At 40.5% G+C, this 27,224-nt stretch overlaps 1 protein-coding gene and 1 long non-coding RNA gene across 2 annotated transcripts; one reads left to right on the top strand and one right to left on the bottom strand.

Annotated features, from left to right (window-relative positions):
• Positions 1–3,914: 3,914 nt before the first annotated feature.
• On the bottom strand, positions 3,915–5,001 carry LOC121968625. The gene is made up of 3 exons (XR_006108240.1): positions 4,436–5,001; positions 4,218–4,288; positions 3,915–3,978 (listed from the first exon to the last, which is right to left on the bottom strand). It is a non-coding gene; the product is annotated as an uncharacterized LOC121968625 (long non-coding RNA).
• Positions 5,002–7,901: 2,900 nt separating this feature from the next.
• LOC121967727 (phosphatidylinositol 4-kinase gamma 6-like) lies at positions 7,902–11,583 on the top strand. The gene is made up of 2 exons (XM_042518130.1): positions 7,902–8,107; positions 9,061–11,583. Exon 2 carries the CDS (start codon positions 9,365–9,367, stop codon positions 11,276–11,278), a length of 1,914 nt encoding a protein of 637 aa, XP_042374064.1. The 5' UTR covers positions 7,902–8,107; positions 9,061–9,364; the 3' UTR covers positions 11,279–11,583.
• Positions 11,584–27,224: the final 15,641 nt, after the last annotated feature.

Raw genomic sequence — 27,224 nt, 5'->3', positions numbered from 1 at the left:
AGGCTTGTTGCGAAAGGGTATACTCAGAAAGAGGGAATCGATTATGAGGAGACTTTTTCACTGATAGTCATCCGGATACTCTTATCCATTGCCGCTCATATGGATTATGAGATTTGGCAAATGGATGTCAAGACAGCTTTCCTTAATGGAAGTCTTGAAGAAAACATCCATATGAAGCAACCAGAAGGGTTCATTGAAAAGGGCAAAGAACATCTAGTGTGCAAGCTTAATCGGTCCATTTATGGACTGAAGCAAGCTTCAAGATCTTGGAATATCTGATTTAACGAAGTAATCCAGTCATATGGATTTATTCAGTGTCCGGATGAGTCTTGTGTATACAAGAAGTGTAACGGAAACGTGATAGTATTTCTTGTACTATACGTAGATGATATTTTGTTAATTGGCAACAATATCAAAGTATTATCGGACGTAAGGGTATGGTTGTCCAAACAATTTGATATGAAGGACTTAGGAGAATGTGCACACATTCTTGGGATCAAAGTTATAAGGGATCGCAAAAAAAGAATGTTGTGCTTATCCCAAGTTTTATATATAGATACAATCCTTGCTCGTTTTAGCATGCAAAACTCCAAGAAAGGTTTCTTACTTTTCAGGCATGGAGTAGCCTTATCTAAAAAGATGTCTCCAAAGACATCAAAGGAGATAGAGGACATGAAAGCAGTTCCTTATGCTTCGGCTGTAGGAAGTCTTATGTATATAATGCTGTGTACGAGACTTGATATATATTTTGCCGTGGGCATGGTTAGCAGATATCAGAGTAACCCTGGACAAGGACATTGGACTGCTGTGAAGCATATATTAAAGTACCTGAGAAGGACTAGAGATTATATGCTAGTCTACCAAGCAGACGATTTGCTCCCTGTGGGTTACATGGATTCGGATTTCCAATCAGATAGGGATAATAGTAAGTCTACGTCAGGCTATGTGTTTACTTTGGGAGGTGGAGCTATTGCATGGAGGAGTGTTAAGCAGAAATGCGTCTCGGACTCAACCATGGAAGCTGAGTATGTGGCAGCTTCTGAGGCAGCCAAAGAAACTGTATGACTCAGGAACTTTCTAATGGACTTAGATGTGATTCCTAGTTTACCCAAGATCATCACAATTTATTGTGATAATAGCGGTGCAGTTGCAAACTCGAAGGAACCGCGAGCCCATAAGGCAAGTAAATATATAGAGTGCAAGTACCACCTGATACGAGACATTGTCAAGCGAGGAGAAGTTGTCGTCGCCAAGATTACATCAGCAGATAACCTGACAGATCCTTTCACTAAGGCCCTTCCGGCGAAAGCTTTTGATCGACATGTGGAGGGGATGAGAATCAGATGTATGGCAACAGATATGGCAGCTTAGTCTTTTAGTATAAGTGGGAGATTGTTGGAACATTTATTTTTGAAATAAAAGAATCACATTGGTCAATATCTACATTTATTTGTTAAATGTAATTGTTCAATTAATTTATATAGTAGATAACATGGAGTGTGGTGTCACACTCAGACGATCATGTTGTCGGTTCTTTATAAATTATAAATAGTTGCTCGCGACTAAGATGGAAAGGAACAAACCATTAGAATAGTTGTAGTGTAATTAAGTATTAGTTTATCTTGACTAATAAATTACACTGGTACACTCTAAGTGTATTGAGTAGGACCATTTTAGGTAAGTTCTTTTTGTACTGACTTAATAAAAGAACTAGACCTTAGTTATTATGGAAGTATGTGCTCTTAATCCTAATATAATAACAAGCACATATATTTAATATTTATTTCTTTGACTTATCAAAGGATGAGGTTTAACTCGATAAATCAATATGCCCGATAAGTTGGGAAATGATATTACTTATAGTGTACGTTGTTGATTATAGAAGGAATCTGTGTCCTAGTTATCTAGGTTAAGAATGTCCCCAAGAGGAGCTCATAAGGATTGCCATGTTAAACTCTGCAGGTGGACTTAGTCCGACATGACAATGAAGTTGAGTAGTACTACTCTTGGAGCTAGATATTAATTAAGTGAGTTGTCAGCAACTTACTTAATTAGTGAACATTCGTTATCTTAAACACAGGGAGACTAACACACTTATGATAAGAAGGAGCTCATAATGTAATTTGGGATTGGTGCGGTAGTGCGACAATAACTCTCTAGTGGAATGAGTTATTATTGATGAACTTGAGTTGTGTGTTCGGGGCGAACACGGGATACTCAAGCTCATCGAAAGGCCAAAATCAATTTCTCCTCTAGGTCCCTGTCGTAGCCTCATTATAGCTTCAAGTCCATCCAAATGAAAGACCCATCTTAGTGTCCAAGAAGGGGGCTGGCCCAATGCTTGGTGACCAAGCAAGGGTCGGCCACATCCTCTTTATAGGGGCCGACCCTATTGCTTGGTGACCAAGCATGTAGGGGCTGACCAAGATTAATTCAAATAGGAGGGATGTTTTGAATTTTTAAAATCTTCTCTTTGAAGAAAACTACAAGTTTTAAAAGAGAGATTTTAAATTTAAAAATTTTCTTTATTTGAATTAGGTCATATGTTTTAAAAGAGAATTTAAAAGTTTTTAAAACTTTCCTTTTTTAACCATCTTCATGGTTTAGAAAAAAAGGAAGAGAAGTTTTAAAATTTAAATTTTCTATCATCATGTTAAAAAGGAAATTTTATAAGAGAAGTTTTAAATTTTAAAACATGATTTTAATTTTTATAACTTTCCTTTTTTAACTCCTACTTTAGGAAAGAGAGCTTGTAAATTTTATAAGAGGATTTCTTCTTGTAAATTTTTTTAAAAAAATATATTTCCTTTTCTCTTGATGAGGTGGCCGGCCACCTTGCTTGGTGCCCAAGCAAGGGGCCGGCCATAATTAAAAAAAAATCATCACAAAATTAATGTTGGCGATTGATTCAATCAAGAGGACAGAAGAAGAAAAATTAAAAGGGAAAAGGAAAAACTCTTAGAAGATTTTAATTTTTGTAAAAATTCTTCCCTTATTTGCCTTGGGCAAGTAATATAAAAGAAGGGGTGAGGAGGCTTCATGAGACACAACTCTTATTCTTTTGCTTGGAGATCTCAAGTGGCCGGCCCCTCTCTCCCTTCTCTTTTCCCTTTTGCTCTCTTCTCTTTGGTGGTGGTGGTGACCGGATTTTAGAAGAAGAGGAGGAAGCTTTTGGGTGGTGTTCATCTTAGAGGATCGTCGCCCACACGACGTCCAAGGCAAGGCAAGAAATACGGTAGAAGATCTCGAGGTCATTAGCTTACAAAGAGAAGGTATAACTAGTAGTTTTCTTCCGCATCATACTAGTTATTTTCTTTGTAAGAATTCTAAATACAAGAGACAATTAGATCTAGTTTATCGAATTTATTTTTCGAGTTTGTGTTTTCTTCTTTTTCGAATTTGTGATTCGATTGTTATTTTTGATTAACCTAAAGTTATTTAAGGAAATTAAATATTAGCTTTCCTTAAAAGATTTTGTCTAGCATGTGGTGGTTGCCCCCATATCCAAGAAAGCCATGTGCCTCGCCATACAGTTCTGGAAGTCAATTTCGGAAATTAATATTTAATGAAATTAATAATATAGGTGGATTTGAATCAATAGTGTTAAGTTCCGCTTGTGATTCAAATATAAACCATTAAGAATAGATAAGTTAAATTTGGAATCAATGATGTTAAGTTCCGTCTGCGATTCCTAATTTAACTTCTAAAGAACACAATAGGTTATTTAAGAAAAGGTTCGACACTTGTACAAAAAATTTTGTACAGTGGAACCGGTACGTTTTCCTAGGACTAACCAACAGTAACAAGTATCGGGTAGTGACCAACCGATGCAGATAAGAAACATAATCATTACTATTTATTAAAAACACTACTATGCATATCAAATGATATATCTAAAAAGATAAGTCAAAGTACCCGCTTCAATAGAAAATCGAATCCAGAAATCCTTCGTCGAGATGCCCGTCTCGAATCAAAGTCCTGTAACACATGATATACTGATTTAGCTAATTACATAAATTAATTAGCTAAGTCAAATGCCCGGCTAAAATCTAATCCATTGATCAACTAGGGCTAACTTCGTTAAACCCTAATCATTCCACTAATTGATTAGATTAAAATCTAAACCTAACCTTAAATCAAATTAAGAACAATTCATTACTAACATTCCCTAGCTTCCATTCTAGGTGTAAGCTACAACGAAAGAAAACACACCTTACCTAAATTCGCAACCACTGTTGACCCACAACTAGGGATGGTGCTGCTAGAAGGAGTAGCTGTTGCTGGAGACCTAGACAAAAAAATCATCACAGCACAATGAATCTACAATTAGAGACCACCATCCTTAGTTAGCATAACCTTCCACCCAACACAAGCGCTGCTCACGGTAGGACAAGAAACAGAGCACAAACTCGAGAACCAAACCCTAAGCCCTTACCTTCAATCACACAGCCGAATTACTGCTGCTCGCTGTCACCTTCTCCAGCTCTCGGCTTCCGGTGATCTAGGGCACAGTGCGCCAACAACACAACAACGGGGAACGAAAGCAAGGCAGAGAGGAGGTGGAACCCGGGTGACAAGGTGGCGATCGACGCTGGTGTTCCTATGGTTGGTGATCAGCGTCGACGCACAGATCCGAAGAGGAGAAGGGTGGCGACGCTAAGGTGGAGGGATCGACGTCGGTTGTGGTGACCGGTGGCTACACAGAGGGAAGAAGGGAGTCGTGGGTCGGCCGGGGCTAGGGCTCACGGACAGCGGCAACCGTCGATCACTGGTGTCGGAGATCGGGGTGGCGTCGGCAAACGCTAAGGCATGTGCGCAGCTCAGATTAGGGCAGAGGGAGAGGAGGTGGCGTCGGGGAAGAGAGGAGAATTGGGAAGAGGTGCGGCGCGATCGGAGAAGAGGAAAAGAGAAGCAAGGAAGAGAGGGGATCGGCGATGGCTCAGTTTTTTGTATGCGTGGGAGGAGAAAGGAGACCGGCTAGGAGCGGTTAGGGCACGCGAGTGGTTCGGCGGGAGAGAAAGAAAACGAATGGGAGAAAAAAAGAAAAAGAAAAGAATAAAAGAAAAGAAAATATTTTAAAAAAATCAAACATTTCCTTGCTAAAATGGGGTAGCCTAAACAGGCTTTCTCGTGGTACAATTTTATCCCCGTAAATTTGTCATACGAGCTCCGAAAAATTCCCAGAAAATTTTCAAAAATTATGAAAAATTTCCTTAAGGTGATTTCTCCATTTTCGGTATTTTACAAGCTAAGGAGCCGGATCTGAGGGCGGCAACATGGAATCCGACGCAGCAGAGATCCAAAGAGACGACATGTAGGCCGGATATGATAGCGGATCACAGGACGGCACACGGCACGCAGACCAGATAATACCAGTAAATCACAAGCATAATAACGGTGCGTGCAGCGAAACACAACGGCTAGATGGCCGGAACCAGATTGGCTCGCTAGCCGAACACCATCCAGACTCAAAGGCCGGTGTAGATAAATAGCACGAGCGGTCGGCGCCTCTGGAGGCGGCGGCGCGCGTTGGCGGCAGAGCATGTTGGTCGCGGCGTATGGAGGCGCCTGCAGCCATGGAGGCAGCTGGCCAGGGGGCTGCGACGTGCTCCCAGCGGCGACGATGGCGTGAAGAGGGTGTGACACATGAAGTGGAGCAGCGGGAGCGGCGTCGGAGCCGTCAGTTGACGTCGGCCTCCCTGAGGCGACGGACCAAGCCCTCCTCTTCCCTCTCCCTCCTGGTGGCGGAAGAGATGTGGAGGTTCTCTGTTCGAGATGGCGGCGCAGAACCAAAACCTAGCCCCCTCGGCCCCGGCCCGTCGGCATGCCTCGCGGCAGAGAGAAAACGAACTTGTCGGGGAGGAGAGGGGTACACGACCACATCCCTCTGCCACGTCCTAGGCCACGATCCTGTCTGCCAGCGGGAGGAGAGGGAGAGAAGAGAAGGAGGCTGGCGGTTGCGGCTGCGAACCCAGCGAGCCCAAAAAACCCCCTTTGTGGTGGAAGAAATGGTGACGGAAGAAAAAACCTCCTCCAAACGTCGGAGGAAGGGGACGAAGACGAGGAAGAGAAGAGGAGTGGTTGGCGGCTGGCGTTGACGCCAGCGAAGGGCGTGAAGGGAGGAAGAAAATCCTCTCTGCGGCGGCCAAAAGCACGAACCGGAATCACCCTCCTCTGTTCTGTGAACAGTGCTCATAAACTCAAAACCCTTAATATGAAATGACGAAAATGCCCTCCATCTTCTCCCTTATCACATTTTGAGCCCTCCAAATATATTCGTATCAGACACGTTCTCCAATTGGTCGTGGGCACGCCCTCCGATTTGTCACCGTACGATCCGCTTGTTGACCATGCCCCATGTCGCCGACCCTATCTCTCAAAAGGATATCCTGAGATAGGTCAGTGATCCTGTTGATTGGCCGAGCGAGATAACCGCTCGGCCCAGTACTCCTCCGCTTGGTCGGCCTCAGTTGTTCTTCTTTGCGGCGATTGGGTATAGTTAGTTGCCCCGCCTCTCGATCGGACAATCGCTCTGGTCTCTGATGTTCTGCCGCTCCATACTAAGCGTTTGACGATCATACCATATTGTTCCGAGCTAGGCGGGTGGTCAGCCAAGCCCATTGCTGAACGGACATTGTCTGCTCGACCGGCCCTTCTGGTCAACCTCTGCTCGGTCTCCGTAGATGAGCCCTTTGACATCTTGATGTTGATCATCTTTATTTTGTCCTCCGCCTAGACAGTTGACTCATACCGGATGGGACCTCTGTATCACTGTGTCAGCAGGGATTACCAGAGCGTGGAGGCACATCATTATTCATGATACCAACGAGTAGCATGGTGATTTTTGATGGATTTCAGATGCGTTTATGGGTTATTTCAACAACCCAATTAAGGCATTTTTGTAACGAAGAATGCTGCCTATGAAGAATCCATCCAAAAGCATTGCCTGGCAGTATTTGAGGTTCTCTCTCAGGTATTCCGGGGAGTAACTTTCTAGTCCTTTTTATTAACTCATGAGGGAAAAAGAACACTATCCAATCTGCTACAAAGTCGAAAAGAGTAGTTGAGTTCAATCTTTGTTTTCTGCAGCTGTGCATCTTGGAACGACATGTTTGATGCTTGCGACTCTCGAAACCTTGATATTCTTCAGAAACAGTTTCCACTCTAACTTGATCCCTCCCAAAAGTTAATCCCTCAATTTTGGGAGGGTTCTGGTGGACGATTGTGTTTCATGGAGAGAAGTATCAATGAAGCATTTTAGTTGACTCCAGACTGAAAAGTACAAGATAGAGCTCACCAATACATCATTTTGTGGCTTTGAGTTGAACACACTGATCCCCGCATAGATAGATATTAGGATCAATTCATAATGGATAAAAAATATTTTATTGGATGTTTGACCTCCTTATTTGAGACCACTTTTTACTCAAGAGTTGAACCACTTAAATAATATGCTGGAGTGTATACGTGCATGCCATAATCACTCATCTGTTATGGTCTGAGAAAACTATCAAAAAGAAAGAATGTGGAAGCTCTATAACAACATAAAAAATAATGCTCCAGGAGATGAATGATGACGTATGATCTAATATTTTATGTTAATAAACAATATCGGATGGTCAGATCCGAGTGTTGCACAGCCCGACCCAATCTTTAACGGGCCATATCGGATCGCGGCGGCCCGGTTTGGTAACCTCTGGTACAAGGTGGCGACGCCCGTGATCAGACCAAATGCGATCCGATCTATTCGGCTCACGTGGACGAATCTCTAACGTCCGATTACTCTGGCAGCCAATCGGATGGCCTTGCCGCGTCTTACGCCCGTTTCTAGAGTCTTCTTCTAACCCGCGTACGAGGCTCGTAACGGAAGGCACCATTAATCCTCAATTAATCTCTAATCAATGCCTTAACTCGAGGGCTCATTTTTTTAACCTTTAAATAAAGGGCCGAAGAAGATTCGAACACCGGAGGAGGAGCAAGTGGAGCTCGAGGGAGCGGGAGGAGGAGGAAGGCGCGATACGCTTCCGTCTGGTTAGCTCATGGAGACGCCGTCGGTCGGCATGGCGATGTAGGCCGACCGAGCTTTGCGGCGAGACCTCCGCCACCGGTGAGTTGTTTCCTCTCTGCCGATCGCCGCGCGCCTCTTTACCAGGCCTTTAGACCTTTTCTTCTTGAGATCAAGTTGATAATCGTTCCTGATCTAGCGTGCTTCGCCTGATCTGTGCGAGTTTTGGCGTTTTTTTGGTGGAACTGTGGGGACACGAAGGGGTTGGCTTGATGTCGGGTTAGAATGTTTGAGGCGTGATTTCATTTGGCTAGAGAGGGGTTTTGCCTAGATTGTTGTGCTTTTATCTGAAATTTTTGGGCATTTTACCAGATGGAAGTTTTGGATCTGCCCCCTCAACGCAATGGGGGAGTTAGTACAGATGAATAGAGAGAGCGCTTCCTTATTATTATTAATTTTTTTGCTGGGTTGATAATTTTATTTTCGTTTTTTTTCTTTGGCGTTAAAATGGAAAAGAATCTTTCTACTTTCGTTGAGGTTTGATGATCCCTCGGAGTCAGTAGCTGTAACGTTTTCTCTGCTTTTATAATTTAGTGGATAGGCTTAACCTTGATGCTGATCTTTCAGTCACTTCGTCGTGGGTGGGCGATTAGTTATTTGATTTGTTCTAGATGGCTCATCATTTGGAGATCAGAATACAAATTTTTATCCGCTGTTTGAACAAGCAACTTGAACTTCTGCCTGTCTGATATTCCAACTTGATCTTCAAATAAACGCCTCGTTTTCCCTCCCCTTTCTTCACTCTCGTAGACTCATAGTCAACAACTGTTCTTCTTGTGGTTTTGATGACGCCAATTTCTTATCTAGTTTTTGTTTGAACATTTTGTAATCGATCTCCAAGCAGTATGGCTCTTGATCCTTACTGTGCTTTCTTTAACCTCGCGTTATTTATATTTGTAATATAGTTTGCCATTTGCTCGAACTCTTAATATCATCGATGTTAAACTGCTATAGTTCATTCTATTTTGTTATAACCCTAATATTACGTTTGGCAGATTCTGTTAGCCTAATGTCCAATGCTATGACCTTTCCAACCTAGTGCCTGTTGTTCTATCTAGTCCTCTATTGTTATCCAGTGCTAAATGTAAAGGTTTCTTGGTCGGCTGCAACCTTCCCTCTTAATGAACGAACCTGAGTCATATCTTCTTTCTACTACCCCGTCAATCTTTGTGTGTGGCGTGTGCCCAAGGGAGAAGAGGAGAAAGAAAGAAATTTTCCTTGTCACATCCTCTGTGTTTAACAACAGCAGATCCTCTCGATTCCATCTCCCCTAACTTGGAGAGTCCCAGTGAGACCCAGATGGCTGTTTCCATTTTCAACCGTTCCATCAGCAGCGATTACAATGGTAGCAATCAAAGTGAAGGAAAGCCAAGTGGGCGGAGACGGGTGTTTGTCCAAACAGAAACTGGCTGTGTGTTGGGGATTGAACTAGATCGTGGAGATAATGTCCACACTGTAAAAAGAAGATTACAAATTGCTCTCAATGTGCCTACTGAAGAGAGCTCTCTTACGGTTGGTGATCTTGTGCTGAAAAATGACCTTAGTGCTGTCCGGAATGATTCTCCTTTACTTCTTACAAGGAATGCACTGCACAGAAGCTCTTCCACTCCATGTCTCTCCCCAACTGGAAAGGACATCCAACAAAGAGATCGAAGTGGTCCAATTGAAATTTTAGTGTGCTCAAGCCGCTGCTGTCAAACAAAGGAGCTGGTTAAGGATGTCGTGAAGGCTATTAAAATTGGCATTGATCCAATTCCTGTTCATAGTGGTCTTGGTGGTGCTTATTATTTTAGGAATATTAAAGGTGAGAGCGTTGCTATTGTAAAGCCTACTGATGAAGAACCATTTGCACCAAATAACCCTAAAGGCTTTACTGGCAAGGCACTTGGGCAACCGGGATTGAAGAGATCAGTGCGGGTTGGTGAGACTGGATTCAGAGAAGTTGCTGCATATCTTCTTGATTACGATCATTTTGCCAATGTTCCTCCGACTGTCCTTGTCAAAATTACTCATTCAGTTTTCAATGTGAATGAAGCTATGAACTACGGCACCAGTGGTAAAGGTACTATTGATAGGAAGCGTAGTGTTGTAAGCAAGATAGCATCTTTTCAGCAGTTCATTCCGCATGACTTTGATGCAAGTGACCATGGAACCTCCAGCTTCTCAGTTGCTGCTGTACACAGGATAGGTATACTTGATATTAGAATTTTCAATACTGACAGGCATGCCGGAAATCTTTTGGTGAAGAAATGTCATGAAACTACAGGAGGATTTGGGGTTCAGACACAACTCATTCCGATTGATCATGGTCTATGTTTGCCAGAAAGTTTGGAGGATCCTTATTTTGAGTGGATCCACTGGCCACAGGCATCAATCCCTTTCTCTGAGGATGAGCTCAAGTATATTGCTAACCTTGATCCCGTGAAAGATTCTGAGATGCTTCGGATGGAGTTACCTATGATTCGCGAAGCCTGTCTTAGAGTTTTGATTTTGTCGACTATTTTTCTTAAGGAAGCAGCTGTTTGGGGGCTTTGCCTGGCAGATATTGGTGAGATGATGAGCAGGGAGTTCAAGGGAATGGAAGAAGAGCCAAGTGAACTGGAAGTTGTGTGTATTAAGGTGAGACGGTTGATAGCAGAAAGATCTGTTTTTTCTCCAGTTATTAACCCACATGATGATGATGCAATTCAATTCGATATAGAATGTGAGGAAGATGATGCACTGACTGTGAAATCACCATCATCTTATTATTTTGGATCAAAAGGAAAAATATCTAAAAATCCACTTTCACGTTTAGACGAGAGCTTTGAGGAGGAGCTGGAAGATGAGGTGAATGGAGACAGTGAGGTGGAGGAACATTGTTTCTACCCCCCTAGTTGTGAATGGTCTCAACATGTTCCAAGTCTGACTGCTTCTCTGAAGGGCATAAGCCTCACCAGAAAGAACCAACATTGTCCAAGAGCTAGCTGTGCGGCTACTAGATTTCATAATGGTGGAGGTGCCAGTAAGCTTCAGGTCGGTAATAGTAGGAGTGCAAATGAACCAATGCCCACGAGTGTCAGCTTTGTGAAACTTGCTGACATGGGGGAGGAGGAGTGGTCTGCATTTCTTGAGAAATTCCAGGAGTTGCTTCAAGATGCATTCCATAGCCGGAAAAGTGGTTCTACTGGCCTGAGACAAAAGCAGAGGTTGGGCACTTCTTGCCAGTTTTGAGTAGAAGGCAGGTTTTCAGAGTCAAGAGGTTGTTTGAGGTCCAGTTGTTCGTTAGCCCTTTTCTTTGTAGGTGTAGAATATAGCGAAGGGGTTTTTCTTACAATAAGGACAATGTGGTTGCCACAAAAGAGGTGGTCAAAGGTTGTGCTCGAGGTGTGCCATGTGGCTCTGCCACCTCTGTATATAACTTTCATGCTTGTTTAAAGCTCTGTTACGTGATGGTGTTGTGATGGCCAACCTGTATGCTGCATGTTTCTGGTGACATACTGGGCAAAAACATAATAATAATAATAATTCTATGTAAATGCTCTGCTGTTCTTTTAGTTTAAAAAATTCTTTTGGATTAAATTTGTTTAGCTCAGCTGCTTTGCTTCCATTTTTTTGGCACTGCATGCTTACAATTTGATACTCTTATCATATCTTGTTTACAGTTTCTAGATAAAAGTCCAATTCTTTTTCTACCTTGTTTATTGTTTTGCAGCAGGATTACGGAAGAGTGGTAAAAAATTTAATTTCAAAGATAGCGAGACATTTATATGCAGGTATATCTCGTCGTCGACATCTTATTTGCATTTTGTCAGTTTATCTGGTGCGAAGATTCTCTTATCAGCTGTTTATGTTCTTTATAGGGTGCCTAAATTTTCCGTCTGTTGAAATTTCCACGTCGAACTGTAAGATGTGAAGGTTTTTGTCGCGACTGTTTCAGGTGGAATCTAACTATTCTCACATCTTGTTCCCCTGCTGCAATTTACTAAGAATCAAATTACATTTTCCTGCCCCAAGTTATTCATTATTCTCTTTGCATGATAACTAGATTCTTTGTCATTGTTTTCATTAGACGCGAATTCCAAATCCCAGGATTGTTCTATTAAATTTAAACGCAAGGTGCATCGATCGTTCAGTCTTTGTTTTTTGTGTTTTCTGAAACAAGCTGCGATGAACCAGTCGAACTTAACTTCGGTTTATCAATATACTACTCAAGCATCTCTGCAGGCCTGGGTATCTATGCACCAGATAAACCTAGCTTAGAAGCTCTTACCTCGGCCGGTGCCTCTTAATAATGGGTCTTCTTCTTTCGACTAAAATAAAAACTTGTCCCAATCGAGATTTGCCGACCTCATGTGCCTCGCTCGACCTTTAGTTTAAGTGGGAAGCAAGGCACCAGCAGAGCCCCAAAGTTGGAAAGAAAGTGGAAGCCCACCTCTCTCCCACCTCTCCTGTCGGTTGTTATTCCCTTCATCATGTGTGCCATCACTCCATCCGACAATAGTAGTTTGATTACATGGCACGCCATGAATAATCCACCTCTCTTCAGTGTTTCTTATCTGAATGAGTTGGTGGCGAGTCAGGTTTCAGGTGCACTGTACCTGCTAGCTAGTATTCAATGAAAATAAGGGGTTGCTTGGTTCACATAAGGGAATATGAATGAGAATGAGATTGATAGAAGTGGGGAATGGGAATGGGGGGTTTCCCATTCCCCTCCTTTTGCTAGGGAATGGTTCATTCTCATGTTTGGGGTAATGAATCCGTGGGATCCACCACTAATCCTCCCAACCAAACATCCACTTTCAATCCCTTTCTCATTCCCTCCAACCAAGCACCCCCTAAGAACAATTTCACAGCGGGGCCTTCCTATCCCGTCCAAGTCCTTATTAAAATGCTTGCGCAGTCGTTTTGCTAGTCAGTAAGCAAGTTGTTCCTCGCCTGCCACTGCCTAACTTCATTTTCATGATCATCAATAATGTCACTATGATAATAATATCAAAATGTATAATATATAATAATGAGCAATAAATCTGCTAAAAGGAAAAGTCTAGAGCTAATATTCACAAAATTTAATATTATTATTTGATATGTCATTGGTGAACATATATCCTGACTACGACGTCAACTCGCTACCGCATACTCTCGTGGCCATATAGTTTTATAAACAGTTGGTACGTCATCTCGAGATGGTGCTATAGTTATCGCATAGGGTATTGACATATAAAATCTTAGGATCAAAATTTAACATATCCTTCTTTATACCTTAGTCACGTATATTAATGATTAATGATTATTCATGATTTATCTCCTCTATATTGATTTAAGAATAAATTGATGGAGACATTGGGACTAATGAATCGTCATTTTTGCCCCCATTATAAACAGTTCACTACTCTATTATAGTCGGAGCTCAGAGAACAATTATGAGCAATGGAGTTTTCTATTTATCTCAAATTTTATAATTAATAACCTGTATGAATTCTACTAGTTTGTTTATGTCGTCATAAAATATTTTTACACAAGTAAAATGCAACACGAGGCAGAAGTAGAGACATCAAAAAAATTACTAATTCTAATATATGTCATCATACGATAAGTAAATATATGAAAAGAAACAAAATCATAGGAGCACCGGTTTTAACTTTTCCCTCATTTTAATCTCGCTAGATAAATCTCAATATTAATCCATATTTAATATCAATTATATACCCATTTTTTTAAATAATGATATATATATATATATATAATCCAAAATTATTTATTCATACATAAAAATAATTTAAGAACATTTAAAAAAAAAGACAAATGTACTCTCCTATATGTGAAATTATTTAAGGGTTTATCTACTATCGAACTTTTCAATAAATCGAATTTATAAAAAAAAAAACTAATTTAATATAATCCTAAATGACACGAGTAATTAATTCCCAACTTTGTTTAAATTAATCAAATGGTTTAGTCAATTTAAACCATTTAATTTTATTGTTATTATATCATTTACATATATCTCATAATTACTTGACAACTCAAATTCGAAGTAAAATTATTCTCAATCAATCAATCAAAACTTTTCATTACAACTCATCCTCTTGAATTAAATTAAAGTATTTAATTGATAATTAATCCGTACCCTTTTTTTTCCTTTGCTTCCATTGGCTTTTCTTATTTCCCCTCCGTCTTTTCCCTCCCAAAATCAACTGAAACTCGGAGAAGAAAAAATCGCCTAACCACCCTTATGTATCGTGGCCGACAAAGATGGGGGAGGCGGCGATCGCTCGATGGAGACAAGAGCTGTGCTGGGCTACAATCCAGGATAATACTGATCTGAATCCGTCTCTACTTATATACATACGAACGATCAATCTGGACGTAGTGCAAGTGTATTGGATTTTATATAAAATTAAATGTTGTGCTACAAAATAAACATAAAAGTAATGAAATAAAAATATTAGAGAATAAAATTAAAAATTGTATTTATTGGGAACAAACTCCTAAAAACATATTTAAGATGATATAAACATATGTGATTATATCCAAAAGCGGAGAAGATAGTTGACTAAAAAAGATGACCATTATATTGATCAAATGAAAATTCTTTCTTGTTCTACATGTCACAAAGAGCGTTAGTAACACTGAACCAGGGAAAAGGTCTTGGCATAGATCCTCCGACGCTCAAGTTAATGATTGAGTAGATGGATAATGAAATGAATAGTAGCTACAAGCGTGTCCACAAAATATAGTATCGTATACTTGCGTCGTAGGTTGAAACCTCTTTTTATAGTACCCTGTGGTGTTTATGCATGAATCTCAAAGAATTTTCTAAAAGGTTAGACCATAAAGAGGTTTTGACGCCTTTTCCAAAATAGATCTGTAATCTCTACTATTGATAGGGTGGAAGCTTCGAATGTACAAATTGCATGCAAAATAATCTCTATCCTCCTTGACACAAAATGTCAAAAAAGGAATATGTTGCCGGTGGCTACGGAGTCTATAATAACCTACTTTGGTCAACCGATCGAGTCACTAGAATAGTCCGATCGACCATCCATCTTGAGGTGCACCCTGTCGACTTTTGTGAATCTGGTTGGCAACTCGGCCTTCACTTAGCTTCTTCAGTAGAGTCTGAAAGTTTAAACAGAATGAGTGCCCAGTTGGTCCGATCGGACATATGATCCGATCGGCTAGACTACTCTGTTGAGCTGATTCACTGTGCTATTTCTAAATAAGGTTGGCTTGGCAGAATATTGACTTGTCTCAAAGCTCCATGAATGTCATGTGGATGAGAGGCCAATCGGACCCTCAGTTCAGTCGGCTTGATGACTCAGTCGATTATCTCTCGGCCAAAGTCATCATCTATGTTGGCTTTAAAGGTTAACTTTTCCTTGACTTTGACCGTCCTGTCATCCGATTCTCTTGACTTTAATCCAACTCAGAGGCCCTAGCTTAATCGTCGTATCACAAGCATCCCCCTCAAGTCTAGTCGAAGGAGGCTGCAAGTCTGACTGACTGGACTCTGGTGTTATTTATGCTTCTCGTCCTCCGTTCGAGCGTTCACTCACCCCGCATGGGTGTTAAGATTATCTTCACTGCCAATGTTCGAGATTCTCTTATTTCCTGATCGAACAGCCGTTCGGCTTAAGCTGATGAAAAACTTGGCAGTTGCATATTTTTGTGTCTTTTGTTTCCCAATCAAACGCTCCTTGTACTATCGCTCGGCCTAGGCTGATCTCACCTTAGTATCTTGGAAACCAAGAAATCACTTACCATTAATGTGCAGTATGTTGATCATGATTTTTCATCATAAGTCTACGAATTACCTCCCATCCCTCATAAATGTGCTTTGTTATTTGTTACCACATGTCGCACACTTGTGCCACAAAATATTCTATATGACAAGTGACCGTTGAAATTTGATGTGATAGCTATCTGTTTAAATTTAACGACCTAGATTAAGTCTCGCTTTCCCAAGCTCTTGATCAAACTGCTCTCCAGCATTCCCACTATGATTTTTAAGGTTTGCTGCAAACGACGTCATTTCTTCATTTTCGTACTACTTCTTCTTCTTCTTCTTCTTCTTCTTCTTCGCTCCCTTGATTTCTGTTTGTCGTCGCCAACTATCTTTCAAATGTAGATTCTCTACATTAACGGCCCCCAAGTACTGACCCCACAGATATAGAGCAGGTACACAAGTGTCATGCGCATGGTGGAGTAAACCCCAGGTCCTCAGTTTCTAAGAATCAACCCCTGGCCATTATGCAAGAGATGTCATGCGCCCACCGTCCCAACGATCTTTCAAGCTCCTATTTCCTTGCGTAAGTCTATTTGTCTTCATCCCATTTTCAACTTTCCTCCTCTCTCATGGCTTCCAGTTCACCCGTTACCATTCACGGACTCTGGTACACCTCCATCGCCTCTAATTTTAATGGCGACGAGATAGACAAGATGTGTCGCTCCTATCATATTCCTCCTTCCTATCGCCTTGTAATCCCCTCGGGTCATGATCGACCCAACCTTCCTTAGGCCGGCTTCGTCACCTTCTTTAAGGTCTAGTTCATGGTTGGCCTCCGCTTCCCTCTGCATCTCTTCTTTTCTCAAATTTGCTCTTACTTCCATATCCCTTTGCAGCAACTAACGCCTAATTCCATTAGGTTACTATGTGCAGTTACAGTCCTTTTTTGACTGCACCGAGTCCCTTTACACTCACGCTTCTTCCATTATTTTTATTATCTGAAGAATTCTGAGTCGGATGTCTTCCTTTCCAAGCTTGAGTGGGCACAATCATTTTTGATAAAATGTCCAGTTCTAACAAATAGAAGTCCCATTATTTTTTCCTCTGACCGGACCAACCTTTTACTTTTGCAATTGGATGGTAAATGGAGTTGCTCAACCCTCCCGAGTTAAGCAAGTATAGATGGGAGCTGGTCTTCCTAGAAGTCTCCACTCATCTAGCTGGTTTAAAATATCACATCAACAAATTGCTAACTAAGGGGGTGCTATACATGTTCAGATTGAGTCCCATTCAAACTCAATTGCCCGACAACTTCGGTAAGATTTTCCTTTGTCTAATTATGTTAGATCTAACTGATTTTTCTCTTTGTTTTGCAACTAGGACCATGTGGAAGGCTTTGCTAAGTGATTCCACTAAGTTAGCCGATGATGAGATAGAGGCTTGAGAAGCTGCCGAGATGGAGAGTCATGGGCTGCTGTCGATAGGACCATCTGAGAATCCGACCGGTGAAGAAGAAACAAGTTAGATCGCGGGGAGCGACACAGCTGCCAACACCGAGAAACTACCCCCATCTCAGCCATCCCTGCTGCCAGAAGTTGTCCCCTCTGATTCAACAACTTTAACAAAGCCACTGATCCACCAACAATACCACAAGAGGCGCCGAGTAGTCACACCAGTCCGTTCAACTACATCTTTGACCCAAGCTTCTGCTGCAACCTTTGTAGCCCGACCTCCATCTGAACAAGCGGGGAGCTCCACTTCAACGATCCCTAGGGTTGCAACCAATCCGCCCACTTCAACCTCCTTCGATCGAATGTCGTCCCTTTCTACATTACTGATCGAAGCTTTTTTTGGCATAGTCGGTCACCTTTTTTCTACCACTCCTAGTCCAATCTGCATTGCTCGTCTCAATGATACACTCAGCCACCACCAAGTCCCTAACTAGGTCCAACTCGGAGCCCAACGAGTCAGGCAGGTATAGACAAATCACGACTATCCTCAAGCTATCTACTGATAAATGGCTGTACCCTGACTTGAGCGAGTCATGCGCCCCGAACATAAAATCAGAATTTAAGGCCCCTTGGCCCAAACCTAGGAGGATGCTCATGCCTGAGCGACAACGAGCTCTTCGAAAGAGTTGGTCAATCACTTTAATTAGTACTCCATTGGGATAAGCTTTCTTGGCATTTAAACACTTATATTCTCCATTGTGATTTAACTAATCCTTCGTTTATATTGATAGTTTTGAGTAGACGACCTAGCCATGTGCTAGAAACTAGCCTAGCTAGGTCATGAGCATAAGCTTTTGTAGGACTTGGTCAGAAAAGTGGGTACATCACAAGCTTTGGCCAAGCGGTTGTCTAAAGAAGTGGATAAACTAACAAGAGAGCTAAACATTCAATCGAAACAATTATTGGGGTCTGAATGGGCTCTCACTATTGAGAAAGATAAGATTCACGACCAGGCTATCCAGCTCGAAAAACTTTTGAAGCAAGGTCAAAACTACAAGTCACCCCTCCACTCGGCCAACACAAGAAAACTTAGGATCATTGAGGACCTAGATATCAAAAACAAAAAAAAACCAAATTTTAGCCAAGAAACTAGAGGAAATGGAGGTTGCTCTTCTAACAAAACAAATTAGTCAAACAATCGAGCAAGTTGCACAGGAGCTTCAACTCGGGGAACATTTGCAAGCCCTTGCGGCTAAAGATGCCGAGTTGGTGGCTCTAAAGGCCAAGATGGAAATTTCCAAGGATAAATTTTCATAGTATCAAGAGGGAGAGCCCGACCGGCTAGAAGCCTTTTGGGTCGAATACTTACGCTCCAAAAATTTCAATCAAATGCTAACCGATCGGACCACCAAAATGTTCATCTATGGCACAGACAGGACAGCCAAGCAACTGAGGGAGAGGGCTACCTAACCACTGATGTCCCCAGAAATTTCATCAGGCGTCAGAAGATCTTTGAATATGTTCCATTGGACACTTTCCCTAATTTTGTTTGATGTATAAAAACTTTTTCCTTTATCAATCTGATCGTCTAGGCTCCACAAAACCTCTTTAAAAACTTCTAGTGAAACCTTGTATATATTTTCCTTATGAAATAACTTTCATACCTTAGGTTTTCCCTGTCTCTTATTCTATTCTTTATTTAACTTGGTACTATTCGTTTGAACTTTCACACATAATATTTGAACATCCATCCACTCATACAAGAATCATTTAGACTTTATAAGAGACTTTGAACGAATAACTTCATAATGAACATGTTCAGGATTTAGTTGTGAAAGCAAACTCACTTATAATTAGCTAATCGGTATGAGAGTCTAGGACTTAGCCATGAGAGTAAACTCACTTATAACTCAGTTGATTGGCATGAGAGTTTGAAACTTAGTCGTGAGAACAAATTCACTTATAACTCGGTCAATCGACATAAGAGTCTGGGATTTTATCGTGAGAGAAAGCTCACATATAACTCGGTCGATCGACACGAGAGTCTGTGATTTAGTTATTTTCACTTACATTTGCCTATATTCATTGAATGAAAATACCTTACATAAATTTAGTACAAACATACTTTCAAACTTGATAGGGCTGTATATGATTTTCACTCCAAGGTCGGTCCATGTTTTTATCATTTGTGTCATGGAGGTAACATGAATCTGAGTTGAGCTTCTACACCACCTTGTATGGCCCGCTCCAACTTCCTCTACAAGATCGAACTCCACAAAGTGCCGATCAGGATTATCTTCATCATAAAATTCTCTTCGATCGGATTCAATACCAATTTTCACTGGTACTACTGCCTCTCCTCCGTACACTAAGTGAAAAGGGGTTATGCCCGTATCCTCCCGAGGTGTTGTGTGATAAGCCCACAATATATTTTGGAGTTCATCGATCTAACTTCCTCCAAGATGGTCCAGCCGAGTTCTGAGTTCTCTAATAATTTCTCTATTGGTGACTTCCGCTTAGTCGTTGCTTTGGGGATAAGCACAAAAGTGAAAGCTTGCAGAATACCGTAACTCCCTCACCATTATCTGACCCTTCGCCCTTGGAACTGTCTTCCGTTATTAAAAAATAATCTTATAAGGAATACCAAATCGATACACGATGTTTTACCACAGAAACTTGATGACTATCTGTTCTTTAATCTTAGCCAGTAGTTTAGCTTCCACCCACTTAGAGAAGCGATCCACAATTGCGATGAGAAATTTCCTCTAACCAGATGTCATCAGGAAAGGTCTTACGATGTTCGTGTCCTACTGGTTGAATGGGCAAAAGACAATCGACGTCTTCAATAATTCCATGGGTCGATGTAGTAGTTTTGGTGCTTTTGACATAATAAACATGATGTGGCTACCAGCCAAGCTGAATCTGCTTGTAGGGTAAGCCAAAAATATCCAATCAATAGAATATTCCAAGCGAGCGATCGACCGTCCAAATGGCTCCCACATGAACCCTGATGTACTTCTTATAAAATGTACTAAATATCGTCTAATCCGATACATTTGAGTAGTGGTTTAGAAAAAGCTCTTTTGTATAAGTGATCTCCTATCAATGTGAACCGAACAACTCTTTTTTTATCATCCGTGCTTATTCCTGATCAGCCGATAAACTTCCCAGTCGAAGAAATTCAATCAAAGGTGTGTGCTAATCACTTTGTATTTCTGCTCCAACTAGACGTTCAATATGAGCCACTAATAGTGTTTGCTCAATCAGCTTATCAAACGACAAAGGGCTCAAGAAACTAGCCAGCTTGGCTATCTTATCTGCATACTGGTTCTCTGCTCAGGGAATCTTTTGAAGTATTACCTTCTAAAACCCTGATTTTATCTTTTCAAATGCTTCTGCATATAATTTAACTGTTCATTATTTATTTCAAAATTGCTCGATAGTTGTTGAGCCATTAGTTGATAATCCGAGTAAATGAAAACCCGAGCAGCTACCACATATCTCGCCGCCTGCAGACCAACTATCAGTGCCTCATATTCTGCTTCATTATTAATAGCTCGATAGTTCAACTGGATAGACTATTGCATTCTATTTTCGTGTAGTGATAACATGAGGATTCCAACTTCGCAACCTTGCCAAGTGGATGATTCATCAATATAGATTCTCCAAGTTTCTTCCTGCTCAAGATTTTACATTTGTCACAAAATCATATATAGATTCTCCAAGTTTCTTCCCGCTCAAGATTTTACATTTGTCACAAAATCAGTTAAGGTCTGAGCTTTGATGGCTGATCGGGTTGATATTGTATGTCATATTCACTTAACTCTATGATACACTTGATCAATCTTCCGGACGCCTCTGAGTTGATGAGTACTCATCCCAGCGTGCCATTAGTTAGAATAATTATAGAGTGAGAAAGAAAGTAAGGGTGTAACCTCCGAGCGGCTAAAATCAACCTGTACGCCAACTTCTCAAGAGCGGTGTAGCGGCATTTAGCATCTTTAAATAAATGACTTAGAAAATACATCAGCTGTTGTTCATTGTCGTCATACCTCACCAATGTCGACCCGACAACCTGCTCAGTGGAAGACAAGTATATCCACAGTGGCTCACCGATGATGGGCTCCACGAGTACAGGTAAAGAAGATAAATAATTTTTAAGATCCTCTAGTGCCTTGTCACACTCGGCATCCCACTGGAACTTGATGGCTCAGTAAAGTATCTTGAAGAATAGCATACTCAAATCGAACGATTTTGAGATGAATCGTGAGAGAGCCATGATGCACCCAGTCAGACGTTGTTCTTCTTTCAGATTGTGTGGCAGGAAAATATCCTGAAGGGCCTTCACCTTGCTTAGGTTGACTTCAATTTCCCACTCGATCACAATGTAGCCGAGGAAATGTCCACTTTTAGTCTCAAACAAACATTTGTTTAAGTTGAGCTTAACTTCATACTTCCTCAGAGTCTGACACATCTCCTCAATGTTTGCACATAAATTAGCAGCTCTGATTGATTTTATCAGTATATCATCAACATATACTTACATGTTTCTGTCGATCTGCTTCTAGAATACATTGTTCATAAATCGCTGGTTTGTTGCTCCCACGTTCTTCAATCTGAATGGTATGACATTATAGCAATATGTTCCCTCTACGGTGATGAAGCTAACTTTCTCTTAGTCTTCTTTGATGAGCGAAACCTAGTGATAACCTTGATATGCATCGAATATGCATATCAACTCACAACCAGCAGTTGAGTCCTGATCAATGTGTGGTAAGGGATAATAGTCTTTTGGGTACACTTTATTAAAATCTCTGAAATTAATGCAGATTGGCCACTTGTTCCTAGGCTTGGACGCCAGTATAACATTCACTAGCCAGCTTGGGAACTGCACTTCTTAGATATGCCCAGCCTTAAGGAATTTGTCGACCTATGCTCAGATGATTTGGTTCTACTCTACTCCAAAGTCTCTTTTTCTTTGTTTAACTGACTGAGCATCCGATCGAACATGCAATGTGTTCTCCATTACAGTTGGCAAGATACCCAGAAGCTCCTAGGTCATCCAAGTGAAAACATCATTATTGTACCTTAGATAGGCAATCAACTCGGCCTTTTTCTTAGGGCTTAGATTGGATGCAAAGTAAGTGGTGGTCTCTGATCGGCTGGGATGGATATGTACTTCCTCATTTTCTTTATAGACCAAGGTTGGAGGAGCTTCCTGAATAACATTAACTTCTATACACTAAATTTTCCTAGCATCCCAAGACTCAGTCATCATAATCTCCACGTAGCATTTGCACGCTACAACCTGATCTCCTCTAACTTTACTGACCAAGCCGTCTACTAAAAACTTGATTTTCTGACAAAATGTAAAGACGACGGTTGAAAATTTATTCAGCGTCGATCGACCAGGTATCACATTGTATGCCGAGGGTGCGTCCACCACACTGAAATTCATTCGACGGGTTCTCATGAGTAACTCTTCCCTGAGAGAGATAGCCAGCTGGACATGCTCGATGGTTGTACTTCGTTTCCAATAAATCCATATAGTGGTATTGTCATTGGCTGAAACTCGCTCCGGTTTATCTGAAGTTACTCGAACGCCTTCTTAAAAATGATGTTCACTAAGTTGCCTGTGTCAACAAACATTCGGTAAATATTATAGTTAGTAATTATGGTTTTAATAATTAACGCATCATCATGGGGCATCTCCACCCCCTCTAAGTCCTTGGGCCCAAAACTAATCTCTGGTCCTTGTGTTTTCCCTTGACCGCACCTGACCACGTGAATCTCCAGTCAGCGTGTGTGCGACTTTTTAGCCTGATTAGTATCACCATCTGTCGAGCCATCTGCTATCATGCCAATGTCACCCCTAGCTGCATTGTGCCGATTTTCTTCCTCCCGAGTGACTTGGCGTGGAGGCACTAGCGGACGCCTGAGCCAGCGTTTGATTGTTTCTTTGATTGGCGTGCTACTGGTTCCGATGGGCTCCTGCAGGTTTTCAACTCGGGTGTCCATCCGATCATCGTTAGCGCTGGCAATTAGGAGAAGGAGACTGCTGATGAAATCCTTGATGGGTCGATCAGTGCCACCCTTGATGGGTGGGTCGATAGGTCCATAGTCACTTGATTAAATTTCTTCATATAGACTCTTATCGTCTCCTTGGGCCCCTACTTGAGTGAGAACAACCTCAGTGGTGTTTTGGGGTAAATATGATTGCTAGCAAAGTGATGAAAGAAGGTCGTTCGGAAGTCTTTGAAGCAACAAATGGACTCAGCAAGCAGTCATTTGAATCATCTTTGTACCAAGCTGGACAAGGTAGTGAGGAACACTCGACATCCGTCTGTATACTAGTGGAGCATGGCACATTCGCAAACTTGAGTAAATGGTCCTCTGGATCAATCATCTCATCATATTCTCCAATTGAGAGGGGTCGGAAACGAGCGGGCAGCTTGTCATCCAAGATTTCTTGGGCAAATGGCATGTTTACCCACTTGGGAGAATCGTTGGCCATTGGTGCTTTTCCTTTACAAATGTCTCGGGTGGGCACGTTTTTGGAAGATGATCCCTGAGGCTTCTCCATTCGGCCCATGTCGTCAAGGGGCATTCGAAACAACACCATGTGATATGCAATTGGTGATGGCGGCACTGGCGACAGATTGGTTGGCAGAACGGGTGCTTGAGGAAAGGCAACTGGGGTAGGTTGGGTTGGCTGGAACCTACTCGGGCCTTCCACTCTAGCTCCATGTTCGGCCTGCTGGTCAGTAACTAAGATAGCAGAGTCACATAGTGGATGGCCCTCGATGGCTGCTTCTTGTTGCTGCACCATTTTAGCTACTCAGGTGGCTATCAACGTCTCTAGTTCTTCTTGCGTGAGGTTACTGTGGTGAGTCGCCCAGTCTCGCCCATCTTTACGTCTCGGATATAGGTGAAGTTCTCACAGACGACGCCAATATAATCTTGTCCGAAAGTAGAGAAGATTGTTGGCTGGAAAAGATGGCATTAATGTTGACCAAATGAAGACTCATTGTTCTGTGTGTCACAAAGAGCGTTAGCAATCGGGCCAGGGAAAAGGTCCCTGACGCAAATCATCTGACGCTCAAGTCAGTGATCAAGTAGATGAATAGTGGAATGAACAGTAGCTGCAAGCGTGTCCAAAAAATGTAGCATCGCATACTTGCGCCTATAGGTAGAGACCCCTTTTTATAGTATCATGTGGTGTCTATGCACGTCAAAGTATTTTCCAAAATTGTTAGACCATAAAAAGGTTCTGACACCTTTTCTAAAATGGACCCGTAATCTCTGCGATCAACAAGTTGGAAGCTTTGAATGTGAAGATTATATGCAGAATATTCTTTGTTCTCCGTAGCACAAAATGTCAAAAAAGGAATACGATGTCGATGGGCCACGGGGCCCACAATAACCTAATTTGGCCAATCGATTGAGTCACTAGAATAGTCCGATCGGTCATCCCTCTCGAGGGGCACCCGGTCGACTTTTATGAATTCGGTCGGCGACTCGATTTTCACTCGGCATCTTCAGTTGAGTTGGAAAACTTAAACAGACTGAGTGCCCAGTTGGTCCGATTGGATGTATTGTCTGATCGACTAGATCACTCTGTCGAGCTAGTTCACTATGCTATTTCTGAATAAGGTTGGCTTAACGGAATGTTGACTTGGCTCAAAGCTCCATGAACGTCGTGTGAACTCTCAGTTCGGTCAACTTGACAACCCGATCGAATATCTCTCGATAGGTCGAAGTTATCATCGATGCTAGCTTTAAAATTTAACTCTTCCTTGATTTTAACCATCGTGTCAGAGGCCCCAACTTAATCATCATATCATTATGTTTAGACTATCAATAAAAAATTTATTTAAATAATGTGAGATGATGATTAATATATATATTAATTGAGAAATAGATAAAAAAAAAAATCCGAGTTAGTTAACAACGATAGAATAAGGATAAATTTAAATAGGTGAAAATATAATTGAGAATTGAGTCAGATAACAAAGGATGATTCATATAGTTAACCGATCCTACTAATGGAACAAAAACTTAATTGTTATTTCTGTTTCACACTTTCACTGGGGGCTAGAGAGTTAAGACGCAAACACAGGACTAACTTGAGAATGCTCAATTTTCTTTCTACTTGTCTTAAAAAAAAAAAAAAGGATAATAACAGATATATAGTCTCATTAACCATTCGACGGATACTTGATATATCGTTCTGATGATTTATCATTAATTATATTTTATATTTAGTTCACATAAACCCATTTTTATATGTAAATTCTAAATATTTTTTATATTAACTATAATAATATTTAAACAAATAATAGTGTAAATGGACTTTCTTTGAGGAAAATTAATCCATTGGCGAAACCCAACGTTGATGGGAAAAATTAATACATTCACGATACTTTTTCCGACAAAGGATGTCTTCTCTCTATGTGGTACATCCTTTCTATTACCAATGGAAAATTTTGAAAATTGATTTATAAACATTGAAGGTTTGTGTTGTAGATCCATTTTATACAAAATATTGATGAAGATTGTTACTATTATCATAAAATAACATTTTGATTAAATATCAACTTTAAAAATAGCTTTAGAAATTTACTTTTCATAAGAGAAAAAAGAACAAAATAAAAAGTATTCTAAATACCTTTCTTTTCTTTTTGAAAAAGTCTTGTCTCAATTGTAATCAACTTAGACAGTTGAACTCAATCTTATTGATTTAGACTTTGTTTGTTTGATAGATTATATATATATAGATATAGTGCTCATATCCTGCGCGATGGTATAGTGCGCAATTTTTTTTCTTTTTAATTTTTTTTAAAAAAATTTGAATTAAAAAAATAATTAAAATATTTTTTAAAAAAATAATTTTTAGGGTCCAGGTTTTGTGTTATAGGATTATAGTATCGAAGTTATTTTTTTTATTTTACCTCTAGGGTTCAGACTTTGGGTTATAGTATCAAAGCTATTTAGGGTTCAGGCTTTGGGTAATAGTATCAAAGCCATTTTTTTTTAAATTTTACCTCTAGGGTTCAGGCTTTGGGTTATAGTACCAAAGCAATTTTGTTTTTTAGATTTTACCTCTGGGGTTCAGATTCCCAATTAGATTATAGTGTTTGGTTTTTTAAAAAAAATTAAAATAAAATTAATTTAAATATTTATCGAGTATTGTAATATGTTAAGGGGATATATTAATGTATTAAAAAATTATATAAAGAAATATTAATTTTTTTTAATTGATTTTTTTTTAAATTTAAAATATTAAAAAATAAAAAAAATTTAAAAAACAAACCTTCATCTCCCGCGCACTGTTCGCGTCGCGCAGAGATCAAGATTATATATATATTATTGCACTTTATATTTTTCAATGTGTAGAAAAAAATATGATCAATGAAAAATATTTGGTCCTAAGTTTTTTCTAAGTAAAATATTTTTTTAAAAAAAAATAAATGATGGTTCATTTTCATACCTCATCCAAAAACCTTTCACTAATAAATCTCTATGCACTCTTGGAATTTTGCCTAAAAATCGACTCGATCAATTGGGGTGACATCAATTGCTGAGTTGATTATAAACTCTTGCTCGGAATTAAATCAATGATTATTGACTCACAATAACTGGACTAAGATTATTCAAAACAATTCTTGATTACCCATTAAAAGATAGCCTATGAAAGTGTTGATTGTGTCTTCTTCACTCATTGTTATATATATTCTAATAACCAAAGTGACTGAAAAAACACGATCCAATGGTTTGCAAGAGCTTCTACGAGCTAAAACTCTTGGAAGTAATTCTGTATAAGCTTTTCTTCGAATGATTTGTTCACCTTCTGTATTTAGAATTCCTACTGAGATTTTAATACATCAATCACGCCAAAGGAGTTTGGAGCAACGGAGGAGGAATAGAAATATGTTCCAGAGTAGATTCAATGCCTCAAGCACCAAGCAAAAGTGCTCCTGTCCTTTTGTGGACAGTTACA

The sequence above is a fragment of the Zingiber officinale genome, chromosome 3B (assembly GCF_018446385.1).
Source record: "Zingiber officinale cultivar Zhangliang chromosome 3B, Zo_v1.1, whole genome shotgun sequence".
NCBI classification, from domain to species: domain Eukaryota; kingdom Viridiplantae; phylum Streptophyta; class Magnoliopsida; order Zingiberales; family Zingiberaceae; genus Zingiber; species Zingiber officinale.
Note: the sequence above shows the minus strand (reverse complement) of the source record. Positions and strands in the feature narration are given on the sequence as shown.